The sequence below is a fragment of the Siniperca chuatsi genome, linkage group LG19, assembly GCF_020085105.1.
Source record: "Siniperca chuatsi isolate FFG_IHB_CAS linkage group LG19, ASM2008510v1, whole genome shotgun sequence".
Lineage (NCBI taxonomy): Eukaryota > Metazoa > Chordata > Actinopteri > Centrarchiformes > Sinipercidae > Siniperca > Siniperca chuatsi.
The window spans coordinates 4,893,213-4,916,273 of NC_058060.1; the positions used below are offsets into that span (position 1 = coordinate 4,893,213).

General features: G+C 41.5%; 2 protein-coding genes and 1 pseudogene across 3 annotated transcripts; 2 read left to right on the forward strand and 1 right to left on the reverse strand.

The window, feature by feature from the left end:
- Positions 1–214: 214 nt before the first annotated feature.
- Positions 215–2,088, forward strand: mos (v-mos Moloney murine sarcoma viral oncogene homolog). Its single transcript, XM_044177382.1, has one exon. It carries the CDS (start codon positions 315–317, stop codon positions 1,329–1,331), a length of 1,017 nt encoding a protein of 338 aa, XP_044033317.1. The 5' UTR covers positions 215–314; the 3' UTR covers positions 1,332–2,088.
- Positions 2,089–4,133: 2,045 nt separating this feature from the next.
- On the reverse strand, positions 4,134–19,840 carry steap2 (STEAP family member 2, metalloreductase). 2 transcript variants are annotated; one of them, XM_044177378.1, is made up of 6 exons: positions 19,721–19,840; positions 17,395–17,848; positions 16,021–16,187; positions 8,336–8,863; positions 6,692–6,856; positions 4,134–5,892 (listed from the first exon to the last, which is right to left on the reverse strand). In XM_044177378.1, the coding sequence occupies exons 2-6, from the start codon at positions 17,789–17,791 to the stop codon at positions 5,599–5,601; spliced, it is 1,551 nt and encodes a 516-aa protein (XP_044033313.1). In that variant the 5' UTR covers positions 17,792–17,848; positions 19,721–19,840; the 3' UTR covers positions 4,134–5,598. The 2 variants fall into 2 exon arrangements, with proteins under 2 accessions (XP_044033313.1, XP_044033314.1); XM_044177379.1 differs by lacking the exon at positions 6,692–6,856.
- LOC122867072 lies at positions 18,585–22,593 on the forward strand (annotated as a pseudogene).
- Positions 22,594–23,061: the final 468 nt, after the last annotated feature.

A 23,061-nucleotide genomic window follows, 5' to 3' on the forward strand; every position in this document is an offset into this window, starting at 1 on the left:
GCTGATTAGGTAGCCCATGGTATGCACACAAGATAGTTACGTTTTGACACATATAAATATCATTGTGCTTTACTACCACAGATGCAAAAAGTGGCTAATTCACCCCGTCCTCCCCTACTGTAGATAGAGTAAACTGAGTTGAACCATCGGGATGAACCCGTTGAACCCAAACAGAAAGCATTACATACTCCACAACACTAAGTGGCGGTGTGGCTGGCTGTGTTCGTGTGTCTGTGCTGAAAAGCTTTGAGATTGCAGAGCTACTGTTCAGTCAACAGCAGACTTCAAGCTGCACACAGTCTCTACCACGCGCGATGCCTTCTCCGATCCCCGTGTCCCGCCTGCTGCCCCAAAACATCTACCCCTGTCTGGACTTCGGGACGTGCAGTAGTCCGCTGACCAAACACTCCCACGGTTCCACCTTACAAGTCCCCGTACAGCGGCTCAATGGCAGAGTCACCAGCCGGCTCTGGTCCTCTGTGATCCACTGGAAGGAGCTGCGCTCCGTCCAGCCTGTGGGCTCCGGAGGATTCGGCTCAGTCTACAAGGCGGAGTACCTCGGTGAGACCGTCGCACTGAAGAAAGTCAAGAAGTGGACCAAGAACAAGCTGGCATCCCGGCAGAGCTTCTGGGCCGAACTGAACGCAGCACACCTGCGCCACAGAAACATCGTGCGCGTCATCGCGGCGACCACCTGCGTACCGGCGGATTTTGGAGATGAAAGCAGCATCGGAACGATACTGATGGAGTTTGTGGGGAGCAGAAATCTGCAGCAGATCATTTACGGATGTGCTGAGCCGCTGGGGGAGAATAGGTGGCTCAGGTACTCCACAGACATTGTACATGGCTTGCGGTTCCTTCATTCCCACACCGTTGTGCATCTGGACATTAAACCAGCTAACGTGTTGGTGTCAAGTGAAGACGTCTGCAAAATTGCCGATTTTGGCTGTTCTTTGAAACTGGACCGTGGATGTGAAGTGAGCGCTATCAGCCCCCATCTGAGCCACGTAGGCGGCACGTACACGCACAGAGCCCCGGAGCTGCTGAAAGGCGAGGGAGTGTCTCCGAAAGCGGATATCTTCTCTTTCGGGATCACCTTGTGGCAGCTGATCACCAGAGAACAGCCCTACACCGGCGACAGGCAGCACGTGCTCTACGCGGTTGTGGCGCACAACCTGCGACCGTCTGTTCAGAACCATCCGGTGTTTCAGTCGGAGCAGGGTAGGGTGTATAGGACTCTACTGAGCCAGTGCTGGAGCGGTGAGGGCCGCTGCAGACCCAGTTCCCAGGAGCTGCTGCCTCACCTGGAGCAGCTGCGCTCCCAGATATGAGTTTATATTATAGCTGGTGTACAGATATAGGCCTTCTGACAGCTGTGAGTTTTATAAAATGGACAAGTTTAGGAACATTTTAGTAGGTGCTCTTCTGCAGTGTCAACTTAACAGGAGGAAGCAGTGGACTACCCATTTTCTTATGGCCACCTTCATGCCCAATCCCTTTAACAAAGTATACAATTAAGTGTTCTTGTTTATTGGCCAAAATACAATGTGCATCACAAATTTAAATTACTAGACTACCATAGATGCCTACTTTTAAATTTGGCACATGTAAAACCCCACAACAAAGCATTTCTTGTAATAAAAACAGCTTTGAAATTGTTTGTCATTGCCTGACTGATAGATTTTTGGTTGCAAAATAGTCTCCAACACACAATACAATTTTACTTGAGACTACATGTGCCGATTTGAAGTGGCTCCCAATGACTAAGCAATGACACTGTACATTTGTTTTCTTGGCAGTGTGAGTGTCATTATTTCAGCCTATTGGCAGAAGTTCATTTGTTGAAAGAAAATGGACCTTTTAAAAATCTGTTTATTTTAGTCCTGCACTGTTAACACGTCATTGTTGTTTCATTTGCCAACTCAAACCATCCACACTTTGTTACTGTGAGTTCTAACTGACTTTGTTTTAGCATTTTTTTCTTAAACTAAGGAATCAAAATGTGTTGTGAATTTTATTTGCCATGATGAGATTGTAATATGACATTTAAGTGTGATGGGTTTTCATTAAAATTATTTTTATACTATATATGTATGTTGCTTTTCCTCATTATGCTGACAGGTAACCAATTTGTCACAGGGCTAACATGTATAGACAGACAAATACATTTACACCCATGCATTTTAGTTTCTAGTTAACCTGACCTGCATTGAGAACATGGGAGGAAACCCACACAGAAACTAAATAACCCAGCTTTTAGATGGGCTCTTACCTTCCTTACATCATGGTTATGGGCAGTAAACAAGAACATGTTGAACATGAACACTTGGGGCCTGTTCCAAGAAGCAGTTTTACAGAGCTATTTGGATAGACTGCAGAGAAAGACCCAGAGCCCCATCTAATCTAGAAAATGGACTGATGTCAAAAGACCTGCCCCAGGTTTCACTCAGCAAAGTTATTCAGGCAACTCAGTTCACCTGCTTCTTGGAACAGGCATGATAATCATACATGTTTAACTGTTATTTTTTTTAAAATTGAAATAGAACACAAGGGTCAACCTAAAAATGAATCATTTCACTAAAATATTTACTGGTAAGTTTATATATTTAGAAGCAGCTTAATTATTGTATTACAGCCTGGCCAATAGAAATATTAACAAGGATTAGAATTGCGGTTATGTTATACATTAGGAAGAATCAAACTTATCTGAACATTTTTATTCTGTTGATGAGCTGAATCTATCATGTCAAGAATTTGATGATTTCATTTTTTTCATGTTGTGTGGGTGTTGAGACAGACTATCTTTTTTATTAACTTGTCATTAGATATTTGCAAAATCTGTTATTTGGTAAAAAAAAAGTGTGTATCCTCTGACCTTGTGTTGTAACACAGCCACCTGCTAGTCACTCCTAAGGGACTGAGGAGACCTCTGAAGCTCTCTGAAATGATTTAGGAGCTGAGACCTGTCTTAACATTTCTGAATGTTTATGCATGCCATACAAGCTGATAAAAATGACAAGCTGTGATGGCTGCTGTGATGCAGCCATGATACGGCACCTTCCGGAGGCTTGCTATTGGCTGATTTAGTGCTTGAGGGAGGGAATTAGTAGTAGACATGATGGTAGTTGTTATTTAACTCAGAGACTTTAGTCAAAGTTACTTTAAGCTTCTTTATACAAAACTCATCAGACTTAAGACTATTTCTTAGAAGTTGTAAACATACTGACTTGGATTTTAGGAATTGTTTGAAAACAAAAAAATGAAATATCACACTGACATAAGTATGATCATCTTTTTGTGTTTCTACACCTTAAATTCAATTGATTGGACATGATTTGGAAAGGCACAAGCCTATATAAGGTCTCACAGCTGACAATTCTTTCTGAAATTTCCTCTATTCTAATCTTCATCATGGTAAATGGACTGTCTTTCTGACTACTCAAAGCGCTTCAGCTACATATTCACCAGCGATGGCAGAACTCATCAAAGTAACTAATCATTTACACAACATTCATGAAGGCACAGCCCTTGGGAGCAATTTGGGTTTCAGTGTCTCTTCGACATGTGGGCTGGGGGAAGCCGGGATCGAACCTTCTGATTGGTGGACGACCCGCTCTACCACTAAGCAACAGTCGCCCACTTCCCCATGCTGTCAAAGTCCCTACATTCACAATTCTGATGTCACCATATTTGGTCAATGATCCTTCTGACCACATTCCTCAATAGAATTACTCCCTAAATACAGTTCTGAACAACCCACCACCTCTCTATCACCACTATGACCTCCAGGATGTCCATGGAGATTTAACTGAGTGTCCTTTATCCATCTGCAGGCTTTTCCACCACCACCACCACAGTCTAGACTCTGTGGGATTCTGTCTCCTATATCTCTTTCTCTGTTGCTAACCCCAATACTGTTCTCTCCTTATTGGAATGATCACTGCAGTCATGCCAAAGCTGAATTTTATCAAAGACCAGGAAGATGTAACGTGTATGGCCTGATGAATTAACTGGCAAGATATAGAGCAGTAAACACTGTCTAAAATAATTGCTACTGTATTGCAGCCATTGCTTTTTACACATTTCAGTACAGTTTGAAAATAAACCTGCAGAGACTTGAAACATGCTTTAGATTGATGATCACAGTGAACATTATATTTTTTATTTCCTATTGTCACATTACTGCTACATGGTAATGCAAGTGAAATCATGGACTGATTTAAAAGTTTTTCTAAGTTCTTGGAAGGAGTGTCAGAATAGTAAATGTATTGGTGAACTCAATAAAATTAATGAACTGAGCAGTTCATTGATCATCTTCCTGCTGTAGGAAACAGCAGAAGTTTTGTTACATCAGCCCACAAAGTTAAACGTAACAGTGCTGATGGAAATGGTACACATACATCTATTTCATAATTCAGTTTTGATACAGCTTCACTAACTGCATCAGTTCCTGTGGTTGTGCTGTCAGCTAAGCTAAGCTGCCTGCATTCAATAAAATGTCTGTCACAAATAACACTGTTATAATAGTGTCTGTTAAATTCTTAATCAAAGCCATGGAGCTCATTGATTAGAGCATGACAGATGGACACAATATTCAGTGGTACAGTAAGACAGACATGAAAGTCAGAAAAACATAACATAGTGATACAGAATCAACAAAAACCTCAAAACACTTCTTGACAGTTTGAGGTGTGACATTGTCACCAAAAATGAGAACATTTTCAAGCATTGACGGAGATAATAGTAACTAGTAATGTTCTCCAATCTGATAAATAAAGGATTTCTTCTATGTTGCATACACATTTGCCAATTCAATGTTATATTGTTGTGAGCTGTAAGAATAAAAGCAAAGATATTTGTATTGTATGAAATGTGTCAACCTACAAGCAGATATACTGTACATAATTAAAGTTGACAGATAAAAAAAAAGAATGGTCAAAAATCAGTGCAGCTGAAGCTGAGATGTCCTGACTTTTAGTCTCTAATATAGGTCAAAAACACTGGACTGTACTTCCCACAATGCAACTCAGTAGTAAGCTCCAGAAACACTGGATCCTACACTTCCCATGATGCAACTGAGTAGTGTCTTTTCATTTGACCATCTCTGCCTAGTAAACACCCACATCTTCCATGTCCCAAGTCCATGCCCCCCATTTTAAAACACAGGCTTTCTGTTATAAAGCTGTAGTCTCCACCCTCCTTGACACTATAACATCATCAGGGTTATTTTCATAGACTTGACAAAGCCACAGAAGACATTATACAACTGTTTTCACAGAGTTCACATTGGGGAAAATATTGGCAAAGGACTTAGAGCATATTGTCAAGGGAAGAATATTCCATTTTACAATCTAGATGGGCAAACTGTAACATTCATAGTCATACAAGGTCAGTAGTTATAGTGAGTAGTAACAGCTAATAAGTACACAAGTACACAATTCACATGTCAGCAAAAACTGTTCACAGTAACATAGTAAGAATAATATGCCCTCTCAATGAGAATCACATGAATAAATAGTGTTAATTTGCTCAATAAAACAGCTAACTATGGCAGTATATGTAAAAATCCCAATGAAGAAGCAGACAGTGCTGCATCAATCACATGATGGTGACTCTTTCAGGTGAAATGTGGGCTGCTGAGCCTACCGGCTCCAGGCGCTGGCACCGGTACTGACTGCTATCCTGGCCCTGGCGGATCCGGTGGAGCTTGCGGGCCACACAGGGGAGCAGCATCAGCACCTTCCCCAGTATGACACATACTGGCAGGACAAGGGCCACCACGAAGCTGGGGGGCAGGTAGAAACGGTAGGCTTCTTCCTCAAAGGCTCGCTTCCAGCCAAACAGCAGGCCGTGGAAGGTAGCAATGAGCAGGGCGATGTAGCCCAGAGTGGACTGGAGTAAAGACAGGAAGACTCATGATGGTACATACAGTAACAACTCCTGTGATCAGACAGCAAAGAGAGCAAAGCCAGCGAGCCAGTTCAGACACACAACTCCAGTTACACTGTAAGATTCCCATGTGAAAAACTTCACTCTGTGTAACACACATCCAATGTAGCCTTTGCAGTTTGGCTGTCTATTTAAGTTATTTCTCCTGCTTACTTAGTCTTTACTGTTTATATCAGGGGTTTTCAAACTATTAAGCGTCCCTTAACAGGGGGGCACAGGGGAGATGCAGGCGGAGGGAGAGGTGTGAGGCAAAGATACTGTGTGAGGTGAAAGGGACAGGTGGATGCTGGTGTTCTAAAAACAACTGGAAGTTAGTTATGGTAGATTGGCCCGCTGATTTGGCCAACTCACCAACACAGTCAGCAGTTACAGGTAGCAGCAGTGGCTGTGACACACAGCTCATGAAGGCATCTAAGGTACTTTAAAACCCTTAGCGCCCAATTGCTGCAATTTGCATCAAAAACTGTACTCCTTCTTCTCCGAGACATAACTCAGTCAAATCTCAACACACAGATATGACACACATATTTTTAGTTTCAGTGTAACTTACACTTTCTGGGGATATCATTAAAGCTTTGTCCATCGTACAAAAACATTCATAAATCCACTTAGAAATCATAGAAAAAAGATGCACCTTATAACCCCTGAACTTGCCTGAGAGTTATCACATTTTTAAGTTTTCTTCAGGATCAAAGTAATCCAGTGTCAAGACTTGGAAAACCCCTGGTTTATATGTTTGTACCTGTATGAAGCTGAACTCCCTCCAGTTGAGTGTGCTATGGACAGAGGGGATGGAGGTGATGGCCAGGAGTGACAAGAGCCCGAGACTCATGATCCCAAAGGAAACGTACATCTCCACCCTCCACACCTCCTCCTCATTCCACGCATTCTCCACATTAGCATGGATCTGCCAACAGAGAGGATGCTCAAGATGGAATTCACCACAATCATATTTCACTTCTTGTTTTGTACATGGCCAGATTAACCAGCAAAAGGGACGTGGGACAAAAGTGAGCTGCTTAGCCCCTAATTTCCCAAACAAATTTTCAATTAAATTAGTGCATGTCTGCACAGATGTTTGCATGGACCCTTCTGGACATTACCAGAAATTATGACTGTAGAAATGTATGACTGATTGCACATGTGTAAAACATCCATTTATACAGACACCCACTGTCGTCTGTACAGAATTGGATTATGTATAAGTAGTGTGTACTGCTTTGGATTATTTCAGGAAATTTAGCATGTATTTGTGTTTTCACTGAAAGAAGTGGACGTCCTTTCTATATGGACATATAATTCAGCAGTGGAAAGATATTAACTGTATCATCATTTTGATTTGATTTTTATGGTAATTTTTGCTCAAAGCTTGTAGAAAACATCGTAAGTCTGTATACTATATTGTAAAATTGAGATAATCATTGTCACAGAAAGACAGCCTCTTCACATTGGTGCCACAAACATGTTAGTGACAAAGTTATCAGATTTGAAAATTCCATTTCACTGCATCGTAAAGGTCATCATAGGTCATTATAGATATATAGATAACTTCTGTTATGAATTGGTGCTATATAAATAAAACTGAACTGAATTGAATAAAATCTGAGACTGGTGTATTTATAAATTAATCCAAACTGGACCTCCTGTCTATTAAATAGCTTAAAGGAGTGGTTCAAAGGAAATATGCATATTTGCTTTTTTTCTGAGAGTGAGATAAGAAGATGGATATCAATCTTTTTTCTGTGTGTTTAGTACAGAGTGGACAAGGTTATAGGTCATAGTTAGCCTAGTTTAGCAAGACTGGAAGCAGGGAGAAACAGCTAGCCTGGCTCTGTCCAAAGTCAAAAAATACACCTACCAACACCTCTGAAGCTCACAAATTAACAACGTCATTAACATCTTCCTTATCCTGTACATAGACAGAAATGATCATTTGTGGTTTTAGGGAGAGTTATGTGCTGGAATGATTTCTTGACAAACAACAGTGTATCCATCCGCCTAAGACTATTGTGCAGCATCTGTGGATATAGTGCTGGTTGCCAAATACAGTCAGTGAGCACAGGTTTTGGTTTTAGTCTGTTGGTTTTGTACAGGCACAATGGTACCAAACCTTGCAACCTCACTGTGACGACAAGAAGCTGTGTCCAGCTGAACTTTATAGGTTTTGGTAGGCGTATTTTTGAACATTGGACTTTGCCCCTGCTGCCAGTCTTTATGCTAAACTAGCCTAAACTTCTTGTATCACTGGTATCATTGGAGCAAAATATCATATTTCTCAAAATGTTGAACTATTCCGTTAATTTTGGTAGAAAATGCCAACTTTGTGTGGGAGGAAGGTCAGATTTATGAGTATCAGTGTGGACATGGTGTCCTCCATCCAACTGACCTGCTGGTAGGCGGTGTTGAGCAGCAGGTATCTCTCAGACCTCCTCATGGGCAGACAGAGGCTGTAAAGAACATGAACAGCAGCCAGGAAGAAGCTGAGGAGGCCCAGCTGTTTCCGGCTCTGCAGCCAGCCCTCTAGCCAGTGTGGGAAATGCCTGTACTTGGTACCATAATAGAGCTGGTGGGCGGCTGCCAGCTGGCCTGCCAGGTACACCAGGGCCAAGAGAGTGATTGCAACAGTGGGCAGTGTTCGGTTCACCATCTCTATGGGGATCTTGTAGAAGTCACTCTGCTTGTATTTCATATATGGGTGGATGATATCTCGTACAAAAGAGTAGGCAAAAAAGAAGATGGAGAGGGCCACGGCAGCAAGGACGGGACCCTTCCAGCCAGGAAATAACTGTATGGGCATGTTCTCAATTTCCCGCGAAGAAGACAGGGCGCCCATATCCACCGGCTGGAAGTTGAGCTGGCGGGCTAGTTCCATAATATGCTGTCTGGCCTCCACCGAGTCACCGCAGATGAACACCTACACAGAGCCAGGATTACAAAGAGGAGGACTGGTTAGAGGTTCATTGCAGACAACCAGGAGGAATAGAACAGAGAGGGGAGGACATATGACACATGACATACAGTCCCTGACAAAAGTCTTGTCGCTTGTGTACAAAATGACCTGAAGTGCAGCTGAAATATATTTCTAATCAAGATATTTTTACAAGAAATGGCTCATTTTAATCCCAACAGCTTTTGTAATAATGTTTCAGTGCAAAACGAAACTGTCAAAAAGTATTCTAATATTCACAGCTTGGTAAAACCCATTGAGTCAATTTTTGCAAAGACATAAGTGTTGTTGCCTTGTCGTATGAGTTTCACCTGTGACTAATAATGGATCAATTAGGTCCCAGGTATGTATAAAAAGAACTCCAGTACACTGGACCTTCACATCAACTGCATCTAGACCTCTGCAAACATGCCGAAGATTCACCCTGAGACTAAAGTTTTGATTATCAAGAGGCTGAAGACCAGATCCACTGCTGATGTGGCAGACACCTTCAATGTGTCTCAGCGTCAAGTACAGAGGATTAAAAAAAAGATTTGAAGAGATTGGAGACGTTTTTGACAAGCCCAGGTCAGGCAGACCCGAGACAACTGCTCGAGAGGACCGTTTGTTGGCTCAAAAATCCAAGGCCAGCCCATTTTCCACTGCAGCAGAGCTCCACGAGACCTGGTCACCTGAAGTCCCTGTGTCAACCAGAACAGTTTGTCGGATTCTGTCTCAAAATGGCCTCCATGGTCGAATCAGTGCCCACAAGCCAGCACTAAACAAAAGACAATTGAAAAACCATGTGGCATTTGCCAAGGCCCACAGCTTGCTAAAAGGATGGACACTGGAAAAGTGGCAGAAGGTGGATTTTTCAGATGAATCTTCTGTTGAATTACACCACAGTCGCCGCAAATATTGCAGGAGACCTACTGGAGCCCACATGGATCCGAGATTCACCCAGAAAACAGTGAAGTTTGGTGGCAGAAAAATCGTGGTCTGGGGTTACATCCAGTATGGGGGTGTGCGAGAGATCTGCAGGGTGGAAGGCAACATCAATAGTCTAAAATACCAAGAAATCTTAGCTACCTCTTATATTCCCAACCATAAAAGAGGCCAAATTCTGCAGCAGGACGGTGCTCCATTGCATACTTCCACCTCAACATCAAAGTTCCTCAAGGCGAAGAAGATCAAGATGCTCCAGGATTGGCCAGCCCAGTCACCAGACATGAACATCATTGAGCATTTGTGGGGTAGGATGAAAGAGGAAGCATGGAAGACGAAACCAAAGAACTCTGGGAGGCATGCAAGACTGCTTTCTTTGCTATTCCTGATGACTTCATCAATAAATTGTATGAATCCTTGCCAAACCGCATGGATGCAGTCCTTCAAGCTAATGGAAGTCATACAAGATATTAAATTTGGATCTCACAGCACCACTACTTAATTTGCTGACATATTTTTGGATTTGCAGTAAATTTGTTCAATTTCTGTATAGGCGACAAAACTTTTGTCTTGCCAAAATTGGACCTTTCTGTCTTGATTAAATGATAAATCTTTTTTCAGTGAAACTAATTTATTTCAGTGAATTAAACATCATTTGGGAGCGTTTTAGCTTTTCATATGAGCTATTTCTAACACCAAGTGAACCTGGACCGACAACACTGCAGCACTGGCCAAGAAATCACAGCAGCGTCTCTACTTCCTCCGCAAACTGAGGAGAGCCAGAGCCCCACCCCCCATCATGTACACCTTCTACAGAGGCACCATCGAGAGCATTCTGACTAGCTGCATCACTGTGTGGTATGGCGCCTGCAACGCGTCCTGCCGGAAGACTCTGCAACGCACAGTGAGAGCAGCTGAGAAGATCATTGGTGTCTCTCTCCCCTCCCTCCAGGACATTTATGGAACCCGTCTCACTTGCAAAGCCCTCTGCATTGCAGGTGATCCCACACACCCGTCACACAGCTTCTTCAGTCTGCTGCCATCAGGGAGGAGACTGCGGAGTCTCCAGGCCAAGACCAACAGACTGAAGGACAGCTTCATCCATCAGGCTGTCAGGAAGCTGAACTCGCTCCCAAACTTGCCCCCCCGTCCCTCTTCTGCCCCAGGCACCACTGAACTATGAACCCCCCCCCCCCAAGATCACACATCCCCAGGACCTTCCACTGACATACGATGTCATGCACCAGTCACTTTGTGTAGCATTGGTCTGCTCACTACCTCATTCACCATGGAACTGACGGCATTCTACAACCTCAGTCAGTTTAATTAAAATAAGCTCTATCTTTTTATCTGCACTGTTTGTTCACTGGTTTGCCCTTTATCTGCCATGTGCCTTGCGCTGCTTTTAGTCAACCTATTTTTATTTTATTTTATTTTTTTATTATGTCTCTTTTTTGTATTCCCTTATTGTATAGTTTTAGCTTATATTTTATATTTGATCTAGATTTTAGGCTCTACTGTTAGTGTTATCTGTATGCACCGGGGGTCTGAGAGTAACACAATTTCGATTCTCTGTATGTATGTAATGTACGTGTGGAAGAATTGACAATAAAGCAGACTTGACTTGACTTGACTTGACTAAAAGTCAGGTTAATAACCGGTGTTTCTACAAAATAGATAATCGACAAGACTTTTGTCAGGGACTGTACAGTATGACATATTCCTCTGTCACAGAGCTCCATTGTTGTCCAAAAACTATTAAAAACACATCACTAAACACTGACGGTGTAGTCCCTCATTCGTCCAGGAGTGTTCTATCGTAGAAAAGGTTTCAGTCGTAGTCATCTGGACACTGTTTTTCCACTGTCAGGAACGGTACAAAGGCGAAACCAAACAGCCACTTCACAAAAGACTTTATCAGCACAGACGACACGCTAACTCAGGATTACAGAGCGCCGTGCATTTGCATTTAAAAGCTACAAACCACACATTTGAAGACAGCGAGGTGAAGATTCTTAGTAGAGAGAAGAGTTGGTTTGAACGGGGCGTCAAGGAAGCCATTTTTGTGAAAAAAGAGAACCCCTCTATGAACAGAAATGGTGGTCTGAGATTTAATCTGCCCAAAGTCTATCAGAGTGTATTATCACCTTGGTCACGCCTATCACATGCTAATCAGGCACTTAACAGTGATGAAGTAGATGCAGCCAGAGAACAATAGGCCTGATTACTGGTCCATCTTGAAACTATTAGGTCAGTTTCAGGTGAAACTAGCTATTAACAGATACTCAGGCAGATTCCTTCCTGAGGGCAGGGCTTATGTAACTCAGAGTAGCTTAAATTTCCAGTTCCCATCCAATTTTTTCACAATTGAGAATGACTTCCGGATGGGAGCCGAAACGTCTTGATTCTGAAAACAGTGTCCAGATGACTACGACTGAAACCTTTTCTACGATATCACTAAACACTGTTGCACTGGGTGACATGTTCCTTCATTGCCATGAACACACACACTCTAACTAGAGCACCAAATGTGGATTAATCCGAAAATAGCCCCCAACAAATGCATAATTTCCTCCTGTTTGAGTGACGTTTGCTAAAAACTGTTTTAGGAAATTACTGAGCCTTTTTTTTTAAAATTAAACTATATATTTGTAAGCTGTTTTAAAGTTTTACACCTCCAGTAGGAACAAATGGGCTTGGGGCTGTGAGCCACAGACAGGGTAGGGAAGACAGTAAGTATAAAGAGGCGGAATAACAGGTTGTTGGTTTTGCCCTTGCATGGGATTTGTTGACAGTAAGAAAAACTCCTTAGTGATGGTGCCAGCCCCCCAGAAGTAACAAATGCATGGACTACTTTTACAGCATCATTTTGAGACAGAATGTGCCTGATTTGTGCAATGTTACATAGGTGAAAGAAGGCAGTCTTTGAAGTTTGTTTCATGTGGGAGTTAAAGGATAAATCCTGATCAAAGATAACTCTGAGGTTCCTTACGGTGGTGCTGGAGGGCAGAGCAATGCCATCTAGAGCAACTATATCTTTAGATAATGTTTCTCAGAGGTGTTTGGGGCCAAGTACAATAACTTCAGTTTTGTCAGAGTTTAACATCAGAAAATTGCAGGTCATTCAGGTTTTTATGTCCTTAAGGGATGCTTGAAGTTTAGCTAACTGCTTAGTTTCATCTGGCTTGATCGAAGTTTATGGAGTGTTTCCTAATAATATTGCCTAAAGGAAGCATATATAAGGTAAATAGAATTGGTCCAAGCACCGAACCTTGTGGAACTCCGTGAGTAACTGCACGGAGGACTCACTGTTAACATGTACAAACTGAGATTGATCTGATAGATAGGAAACCAACTTAGTGCAGTTTCTTTAATAACAATTGAATGTTCCAGTCTCTGTAATAGGATGTGATGATCTACGATGTCGATCTAACAAGACCAGTACAGAGACAAGTCCTTTGTCTCATGCAATTAAAAGGTCATTTGTAATTTTCACCAGTGCTGTCTCTGTGCTATGATGCACTCTAAATTCTGACTGAAAATCCTCAAATAAACTATTGTTATTTAGAAAGTCACACAATTGATTGATGACTGCTTTCTCAAGTATCTTAAGAGAGAAAGGGAAGGCTAGATATAGGTCTATAGTTGGCTAAAATTCCCAGATCAAGAGTGGGCTTTTTAAGAAGGGGTTTAATTACAGCTATTTTAAAAGACTGTGGGACATAGCCTGTTAATAAAGACAGATTCATCATATCCAGTAAAGAAGTGCTAACAAAGGGTAAAACTTCTTTAAGCAGCCTAGTTGGAATGGAGTCTAAGAGACAGATTGGTGGCTTAGATGAATTAATCGTTGAAGTTAGTTGAAGAAGGTCGATAGGAGAAAAGCAGTCTAAATATATATCAGGTTTTTCCAGCTCTAAGGTTATAAGATAAAACCCAGATCTGAACTAATCATGATGTCTTAGTGAGCCTTGAAATGGACTCAGTATCTAAAGTACTTTAGTGGCAACATTTGAGTATGAATGTTGTAGGGATCAGTCCCTCTATCTTCAAATTTCATCATGCAATCACGAAGACTGGAGGTGAGTGTTTTGAGAAGGCCAAAAGGGAGGAACTGTTTATGGCCTTGCAAAATTTCTCTAGGATTTAAATAAACATCCTTCCTTAACTTTCCCTGGATTTATAAGCGACTTAGCACACATCAACAAGTAAAAGTGTCATTCCGACACCTTCCAGACCTGGTACCGAGACGCTCTGGCTCCCTCTGGAGTTATGGGTCTTGTCATGATAATAAGATTAACAGCAGAGGTGGGAATAGCCAAGACTCGTTCTTCTAATTCAACTGGCTACAACAACAAGGAAAACAAAACCTACCAAATAATCAGTGAATTACCTTCATTAAGGAAAAAGACTGGAGTCTTACTTTTAAGACTGAATAAATGCCAATCAAATTAAAACTAAAGGAACAGTCGTGCCCTCTATGTATAAGACTTTCACTCTTTCACACTCACACACACACACACACACACAAGGATCATATTGGCCCCTTTCTCTTTCTCTGGTGAAAGGAAGATAAGGATCTCAGCAAATGTGACATAAATCTCCCTCTTTTGCTAAACCAAATGTGAATTAAAATTAAAATCAAATGACAAACCGGTCAGTAATCTAGCTAACTTTACTTAGCACATGTTTTCTTGTAGAATAGCCCAACTATGATGTCTGTATGATATAGAACAACTGAATTATTCATTCACTTGTTTACCATGTGACCATACTGCCATCTAGTGACCACTGATGATGGGGTCTCTGTAATATTAAGAATGCAAAATGATTTGTATAAGAATGTGACTTTTTATAATGTGTGATTAAACTGTTGTTTAGCCTTCTGCTTTCCTATTATCAGTATTAGAAATTATGCTCTAACAGTTAAAGTAGTTAGAAATATTATGTAACTGAATGAATGATATTCTGAAATATGATTTCTGCTTAAACCATATGCCTTGTTAAATGTTTTATGCAAAACATTTCATACTATTCGATGTTAGAATCACAGTGGATTGACTATAATGATGAGGAAGTATGTGACAATTGTGCATAAAATATGAAATTAAATAAATCCATAAAAGTAAAGGAAACCACGTTTTCTTATCAGAACAAAGAAAAGGAGAGGCGCATAGCAAGTTGGCGCGAAAAATTCGCTTCTCTGCCTCCAATTCACGACTATACCTAACAGTGGATAAAACCATTAGATCTCCTTTGTTCATTGCTCTTCGTTTTTCGCTCTCCATCCCTAAGGAGATCCTAACCGCTGCTCCTCTTAGTTAACCTTTTCTCCAGAGATTTCCTTTTCCTACATTTTTCCTTTCTCGTCTAAGTTACATGTATTTTAATCTTAGTGAAAACATACCTAATTTCTTTTTGTTAAGCCTTTTTGCATTCCAGGCAATCTCGCTTTGATAATAACTTTGAAAGTAGTGTCAATCAGCCAATTAAATTATTTTCAAGTTTATCTAAACGTGTATAGAAAGGAAGTTTAGCAGAGCTTCTATCCGACGCCAGCCAGCAGTCTACGAATCAAGATTCATCGTACATAGCACCTGCCTGCTGGCTGCCCTAATTCTTATGGCAGTCTAAGTTGCATCAAAGACTTTTGCATCCCACAACAGTGGGCATCCGAGGACCAGCAAAGAAACACTGCTGTCTGACCTGACCTGCACAGCGCTGTAAAAGACTCATTGCAAGTTATCGCAAACGCTTAGGCTGGCCCAAACAGGTTTAGGGGGCAATCACTATTTCACACAGGGCCGTGTAGGTTTGGATTTTGTTTTCCCTTAATAATAGCAACCTTCATTTAAAAACTGAATTTTGTGTTTACTTGAGTTATCTTTGACTAATATTTAAATTTGTTTGATGATCTGAAACATTTAAGTGTGACAAACAGAAATCAGGAAGGGGGCAAACACTTTTTCACACCACTGTAAATACACACTTATTACCAAGTTTTTGTCTGTGAATATTTCTTCAAAGCAGAGCAGGGAGGACATTCACATCCAACAAAAGAGACCATGTGACTGAAGATTCATACTACTGACTTTATGATAACTGAGGCATCTTGGTGACAACTGAACAAAAAACTTTGTTTGTTGTTGAAGTGAAAAGCCATTATTCTTTTTCAAAGAATAGAATATGTTTCATTGTACCTGTGTGCTGGCATCTTTAGGGCAACTCTGCTGCATGGCCCAGGCTGAGATGACGTTGAAGCTTTTGACCACGATGGAGTCTGGCAGCAGTGAAGCCAGATACTCAGCGTTAGACTCTGGATACTGGTCCACCCTCCTGTTGTTACTCACATCCACCAGGATCTTGCCTGCCGGACAAAAAGAAAAACACACATGACTTCTGTAGTTAATAACATTAAATATATACTAAACTAGGGCTGTCAGCTACAACTACAGCTGCACAATAGGCTTCTCTAGGCTATTTGGGATTGTATGACTGAACTATGGCAATTAGTGCCATACTAGACAGTAAAACCTCCTTGGTGTTGCCTCTGACTCTAACTATCTTTGTTGTTGGCAGCATGTATTATGAATGTGATTAACCATTCACCATAATATATGCTGAAATGTTAAAGGATAAGTTCCAAATTTTCAAGTCTATCCTAACACTCACCTTAATCACACACAATCATTCCTCCTGTCCATACTGCCCATGAAGAGATCATTTTGTAATGCATCTACATTGTAAGAGATGGGGAGGAGAAAATCAACAGTTCTCGTTCTGTGTAAAAATGAATCTCAAAGTTCAGCTGAAGCTAATATAAGGCATTAACAGTCTGAGTTAGACAAATCAAATGGGTATCCTCCAAAATTACAGTTTTTTGTGTTACTCCCTCTTTGTGTTACCTCCACTGCAGCTCAGCAACAAAACACTGTCTGGGGAAACATAAAGAAGCAATTTCGTTTTAAAACAATTTAGCTTTCGAGAATCCTCAACTTGAACTTTCGGATGTATTTTACACAGAACAAGGACTGTGGATTTTGTCCCTCATTTCTTTCATCAGAATCATACTGGAAAGTGATCACTTCACAGCCAGTGTGGAAAAGAGGAATGATTAGAGTGACCAAAAGTTCTTTCAATGTACAAATGTCATGTGAGTATTGTACTAAGATAGCAAAAATCAGAACCTTCCCTTAATATGGACCAACCCCTTCATAGTGTAGGCTATACCAAAGAGCTTACCAGCCTAATAGCCTATTAGACTACATTATTTCTTCCTTTTAAAAGACTCTTGCATATTTTTTTTACCTTTTATGCACATAATCCTACCAATTTTCCTTCAGTCTATAATTTCTTCAAGCTGATTTTTATATTGCAGAAAACAGGAAAGCAATGGCAATGTGCTTCAGTTAACTACTCCATCACAGTGAACATCAGGTCTGCTTTTGCGGTTGTCAAAGTGATGTTGCATGGCGATTGACTAGAGCATAAAAGTGAAGAGAAAGTGTTAAGAAATTCTTCTTCCCTTAAATTGACAGTTAGTGTTCTCAGTGGGTATGTGTGTTGTTATCTACCTTCCAGTAGATGCTTGAGGTCCCACAGGACAGAGTAGTGCTCACGGCGGATTGCCAGGAACACGATGCTGGCCTTTCCCACTGCGTCTTCATGGTGTGTCACATCCACCACATGGGGAAATGACTGGGCTGCCAGTTTGGGATGGCGGCTGCCCACTACCACACGGAAGCCACAGCGCAGCAGGCGGATAGTCAGGCACTTGGAGAAGTCACCTGAGCCCAGGATGGCCACTGTGGGCTGGGCAGGCAGGCAGGCGGTCCCTGCGTCTCCAACTCCAACTCCGTTCTTCATGCCATTGGGCAGGAAACAGGCCTGGGCATGGTGCAGGTGGTGGGAGGAGGAGGCTGTGAGGAACACAGGGCTCCTGCTGCTGCCCATCATAGAGATGGAGTCCATCTTCCTCCCTGTTACTTCTTCTTCTGTGGTTTTCTGCTTAGGAGGATTTCAGTGGGTCTAAAGCAGGTAAGAGGAAAGGAGAAGAGGGGCAGAATTAAAGCACCATTAACTGATTAGGTTTTTATTGGGAATTTATTCTTGATCGGAAGGTTGGCGGTTCGATCCCGGCTTCCCCCAGCCCACATGTCGATGTGTCTTTGGGCAAGACACTGAACCCCAAATTGCTCCCGAGGCTGTGCCTTCGGTGTGTGAGTGTGTGTAAATTAGTTAGTTTCTTTGAACTGATGAGCAGTTGGCATCAGTGTGTGAATGGGGTGAATGTGATATGTAGTGTGAAGTGCTTTGAGTAGTTGGAAAGACTAGAAAGGCACTATACAAGTACAGTCCATTTACCATGTTATACCTTTCATTGAAATGTAAACTTTAACCCTGGTTACAGTTTGCTTTCAAAGCAAGTCTAAAAAGATTAATATCAGGCTAATTAACACAAATACAAAGCAGTGCATTTGATATCAACAGTCTGACAGAGCTAGACTTGGTTCTCTATTTTACTATTAAAGGGGACATTCTCCACATTAAGGCCAGGTTACTAGTCAGAGTTAGTCCTACTCAGCCTGTGACAACAGTTGTAAAATGATTCTATGGCTCTGGAGGAGTTTTGTCAAGTCTGAGAAAATAACCCTGATGATGTCATAGTGATGTCATTAGGGTTATCTCAGCTTGGGCGTACACGTTTAGAACAGAAACAAAAACTGGAGGTGTGGAGTTTGAAAGCTGTTGATGTTTACCAGGCATGGAGTGTCTACATTATGATGTTTGTGGTGTGGTAGGGTATGGTGAATGTGTTTTTGAAGCTTTATCCATACTTGGCACTAAAAGTATTTTTATTATTATTATTATAAATGTCAGGATTTCTCAGCCTCTGCTGTACAGATTTGAACCATTCTTAACTAGTGCTCCCCTGTGCTTGAGCTAATGTTTACAGTGTTAATAGAATGTGCTTTAGCAGAATTTGAGGGCACTGAGGCAAAACACTTTAAGCTAGCTGGCACATTATTTAAATAAAGGCAATTTCATTTTTTGAATAAAGTAATTTAGCACTGGGGGTTCTACAATGTTTTTTGGATAATCGGACATATGATTCAGTAGCCAGCAAAGGGTGTAGCCAGTTTTGCTGATATGATAAACAAAAAAATGGGTTGACATTGAAAGTTTAATTGTGACCTTGGAAAAAGCAGTTGGCCAAGACAATCTCACCACAAGGTCCACTCAGTAGATGTTCTGGTGCTTAAATATGTGTTTTTGAATGTAAAAATATTGGTACCACTTTCTAATAAGTCACTGCTCATAACGGGTTTAATTATGTTTAATAAATAATTTACTAATGTGTTATAGTCAGTTATAGCTATGGCATTAATAAGAGCAATTTTTAGGTTGCCAGGTTGTGGCTGGTCCTGCTGATCTTTAGTTAATCAGAAATGCTCTTCCAATGGATCGTTTGACCACTTAACTCCTGGAAAAGTGCTGCAGGGCAACTGGACCAAAATTAGTTTATTAGTTTTTAATTAGAACTTTTTAAGATTTACAACTAGACTTGGAATATATTATAGATGACTTATTGCAATATCCATCATCTACTACAGCAGCTCGGCAAAAGCCGATCAGAGGACATCCGTCCACCGGGAGAAGCTGCGTCTTCTAATGACCTTCTGACTGCAGCAACAGTGATCTTGTGAAGGCCGTATGTGTACAGGCAGCCTGTGTGCACCTGTAGCGCTGCATCACGGCCGCTACTGCTCTGTCATGGAGCCGCACAACACACACTACACTGATGACAATACGCACATACACGTTCAACTTTAACTTTCCGTTTCAGAAATGAACAGTGAGACTGCACACACTGTATGAGTGTGATGGTATGTTACCCACCTGTCATCGAGCTTCACGGGGATGCTGCTGTTAATGCAGAGACGCAAACCAGCTGCTAGCCGCCCATCCTGATCCTGATGCTGCTCAGCTTCCGCTGTCTGAACACATGCTGCATTCACATCCTGTAGGGAAGATCGGAGATATCAGCTTTCATCAGAAAATAACGTGTCTGTAGTTTTTGCAGAACCAACAATATTAAAAAAGCAAAACAACAACAACATACAGACAAATACTATACAGTATATAATCTGAGCAGCAGTAACCTATAAGATACAATACAATAAAAATAAATAAATAATATAAACTAAAATTTAAATAAAATAATAAGATTAAGAAGGACAACAAAAATAATCAGGCTATACGTGGAAAAAAAGAAAATGTAAATGATAATGTATATATGATATATGATTCAAATTATATTTTCAAATGATTTTCAATAGCTGAAAAGTTTTGAGTAGGCTAAAGAAAACCTTAAAGGGACAGTTCACCCCAAAATCAAAAATACATATTTTTCCTCTTATGTGTAGTTCTATGTATCCATCTAGATTGTTTTGGTGTGAGTTGCTGAGTTTTAGAGATATCGGCAGTAGAGATGTCTGCCTTTTTTGAATATAATGGAACTAGATGGCACTTGGCTTGTGATGCTCAAAGCGCCAAAAAAAATACTTATTAAAAACTCAACAGCAATATCTTTCCAGAAAGCATGACCCGGTTACTCAAGATAATCCACAGATTTGTTGAGAGCAGTTTCATATAGAAACTATTTTCTTTCTACGATAGTTCCTTGGCATCATCACAGGGTGCAATATCTCTGTGACACTGTTCTCCCTAGCCATGAACATGTTTACTAAGTCTGCTGAACCAGAGTGCAGAGGGCCCAGAACAGCAACCACCCATCAGGGCATTCATGGATGACCACACAGTCACCACAGAATCAGTCCTAGGCTGCTGGTGTTCTGCAGGGGCTCGAAAAGCTGGTGGAGTGGGCCTGGATGCGTTTCAAACCAGCCAAATCAAGATCTATGTTGCTGAGGAAAGGGAAGATGGAGAAGCCAGTCAAGAGCTTGGGCAAAGTTTTTGACAACTCTCTGAGGGACACTCATTCATCCGGTCAACCTGCATCGAGTTGGATGGATGGCTGAAATCCATGGACAAGTCTGGCCTACCTGGGAAGTTCAAAGCCTGGGTATATCAGCATGGCATTCTTCCCAGAATCCTGTGGCCCCTCTTCATCTATGCAGTTCCAAACTCGATAGTCAAGACCTTAGAGAGGAGGTTTAACAACCACCTCAGGAGATGACTGGGGCTGCCACTGAGCAGCATCGCACTCTATGGACACCACAACAAACTGCAACTGCCCTTCATATCCTTGGAGGAGGAATTCAAGGTAACAAGAGTAGAGAAGTGGTACAGTACAGGGACTCAAGTGAGCCAAAGGTGGCTAAAGCAGAGATCAGAGATTTTTTTAATATAGCACCAATTCATAACAGAGATTATCTCACTTTTCCTATAGAGCAGGTCTAGACTGTACTCTTTATATTATTTACAGAGACCCAACAATTCCCACCATGACCATAAACAGGCACTTGGCGACAGGGGCAAGGAAAAAGTTCCTTTTAAGAGGCAGAAATCTTGAGCAGAACCAGACTGAACAGAGAGAGAGGGAGAGAGAGATATAGAGAGAGGGAGAAAATGCAAATTTCACCTGGAATTTTAAAATAATAATAATGTAACGGTAGTCGTAATATTAATAAAGTAATAATAATAGGAATGACAGTGATAGGAATAATAATGATAGTAATAGGAATGATAGTGATAGGAATAATAATGATAATAATAGTAATAAGACTAGTAATAATAATTGTAGCAGCGGTTATCAAGCAGGAACATGGGGGTAGAAGGAGGCCCACAATCATAGATCCAGACTCTGCAGCTCCGGAGGCAGAAGCACCTGCTGAAAGCAACAGAAGGAGAGAGGAGAGAGATGAGAAAGCACAAAATTACGGAAGAGAAAAGATGTCAAGTTTTTAACATGCATTAATGGGATAAGAATGCATACAGATGTCTAGGGAGAGGAGGAGATATGAGAAAGGTGCATCATGGGAAGTCTCCCGGCAGTCTAGGCATATAGCAGCGTGGTTCGGGACTCACCCAAGCCAGTCCTAACTATAAGCTTTATCAAAGAGCAAAGTCTTAAGCCTACTCTTAAATATGGAGATGGTGTCTGCCTCCTGAACCCAAACTGAGAGCTTTGTCAGTGAGGAGAAGGATTAATTTAAATTGTATTCTGGATTTTACAGGGAGCCAGTGCAGAGAAGCTAATACTGAAGAAATATGATCTCTTTTCCTAGTTCTTGTCCGTACACATGCAGCAGCATTCTGGATCAACTGGAGAGTCTTAAGGGACTTATTCGGGCAGCCTGATAATGAGGAATTGCAATAATCTAGCCTAGAAGTAACAAAGGCATGGACTAGTTTTCTGCATAATTTTGAGATAGGATGTGCCTGATTTTTGCAATGTTACGTAGGTGTTACGTATCCTGACCTCTGCGAGGGACTGGAAGCTCTTGGAGGACCTTGAACGACAGCTGAAGTTCCCCAACTATATTGCAGTCACTGCCCCAGACATTGTTCTTGGGTCTGAGTCCACCAAAAAAGCTGTGCTGCCAGAGCTGACAGTCCCATGGGAAGATCGCTTGGAAGAGGCCTTTGAAAGGAAGCTCTCCAAGTACGCAGGACTGGTCAGCGACTGTCAGCCGGCTGGATGGAGAGCGCAGTGTTTCCCAGTGGAGATTGGATGCAGGGGATTTGCAGCCCATTCTTTAGCCAGAGCCTTTAAACATTTGGGCATTGAGGGAGAGAAGAAGAGGTGAGCCATCCGCAGTACCACTGATGCGGCAGAGAAGGCTTCAAGATGGCTGTGGCTCAAAAGAGGAGAGCCATGGAGTCATAGGTAGCTAGTCATGTGGACACAAGCTGGGGTGTGATCAGCCCTGGCTTGGTCACCTGGAGGAGGGTGTATGATGTTGAAAGAACCGAAACACCCGAGTATTCCAGGAACATCACTGAAGATGTGTCCAGAGGCATCAATAGGTATGTATGTCCCCAGTAGGCCTATATAGAAATTTGTTATCACAATCACAATGATCCAAAGCTTTGTTCTGCATGAAAAAAGGAACAACTAATGTAATGTTGAAAATCAGGAATTAGATATTTATTAACCAGCCATTCATGTAATCTGTCCCAAATGGTTTTGATACCATCATCTGCTGTAGGAAACACTTCCCTTGAGTTTTAGTTGAACACTTTGTCAGTGTACAGTTTGGACAATTCACACTTTA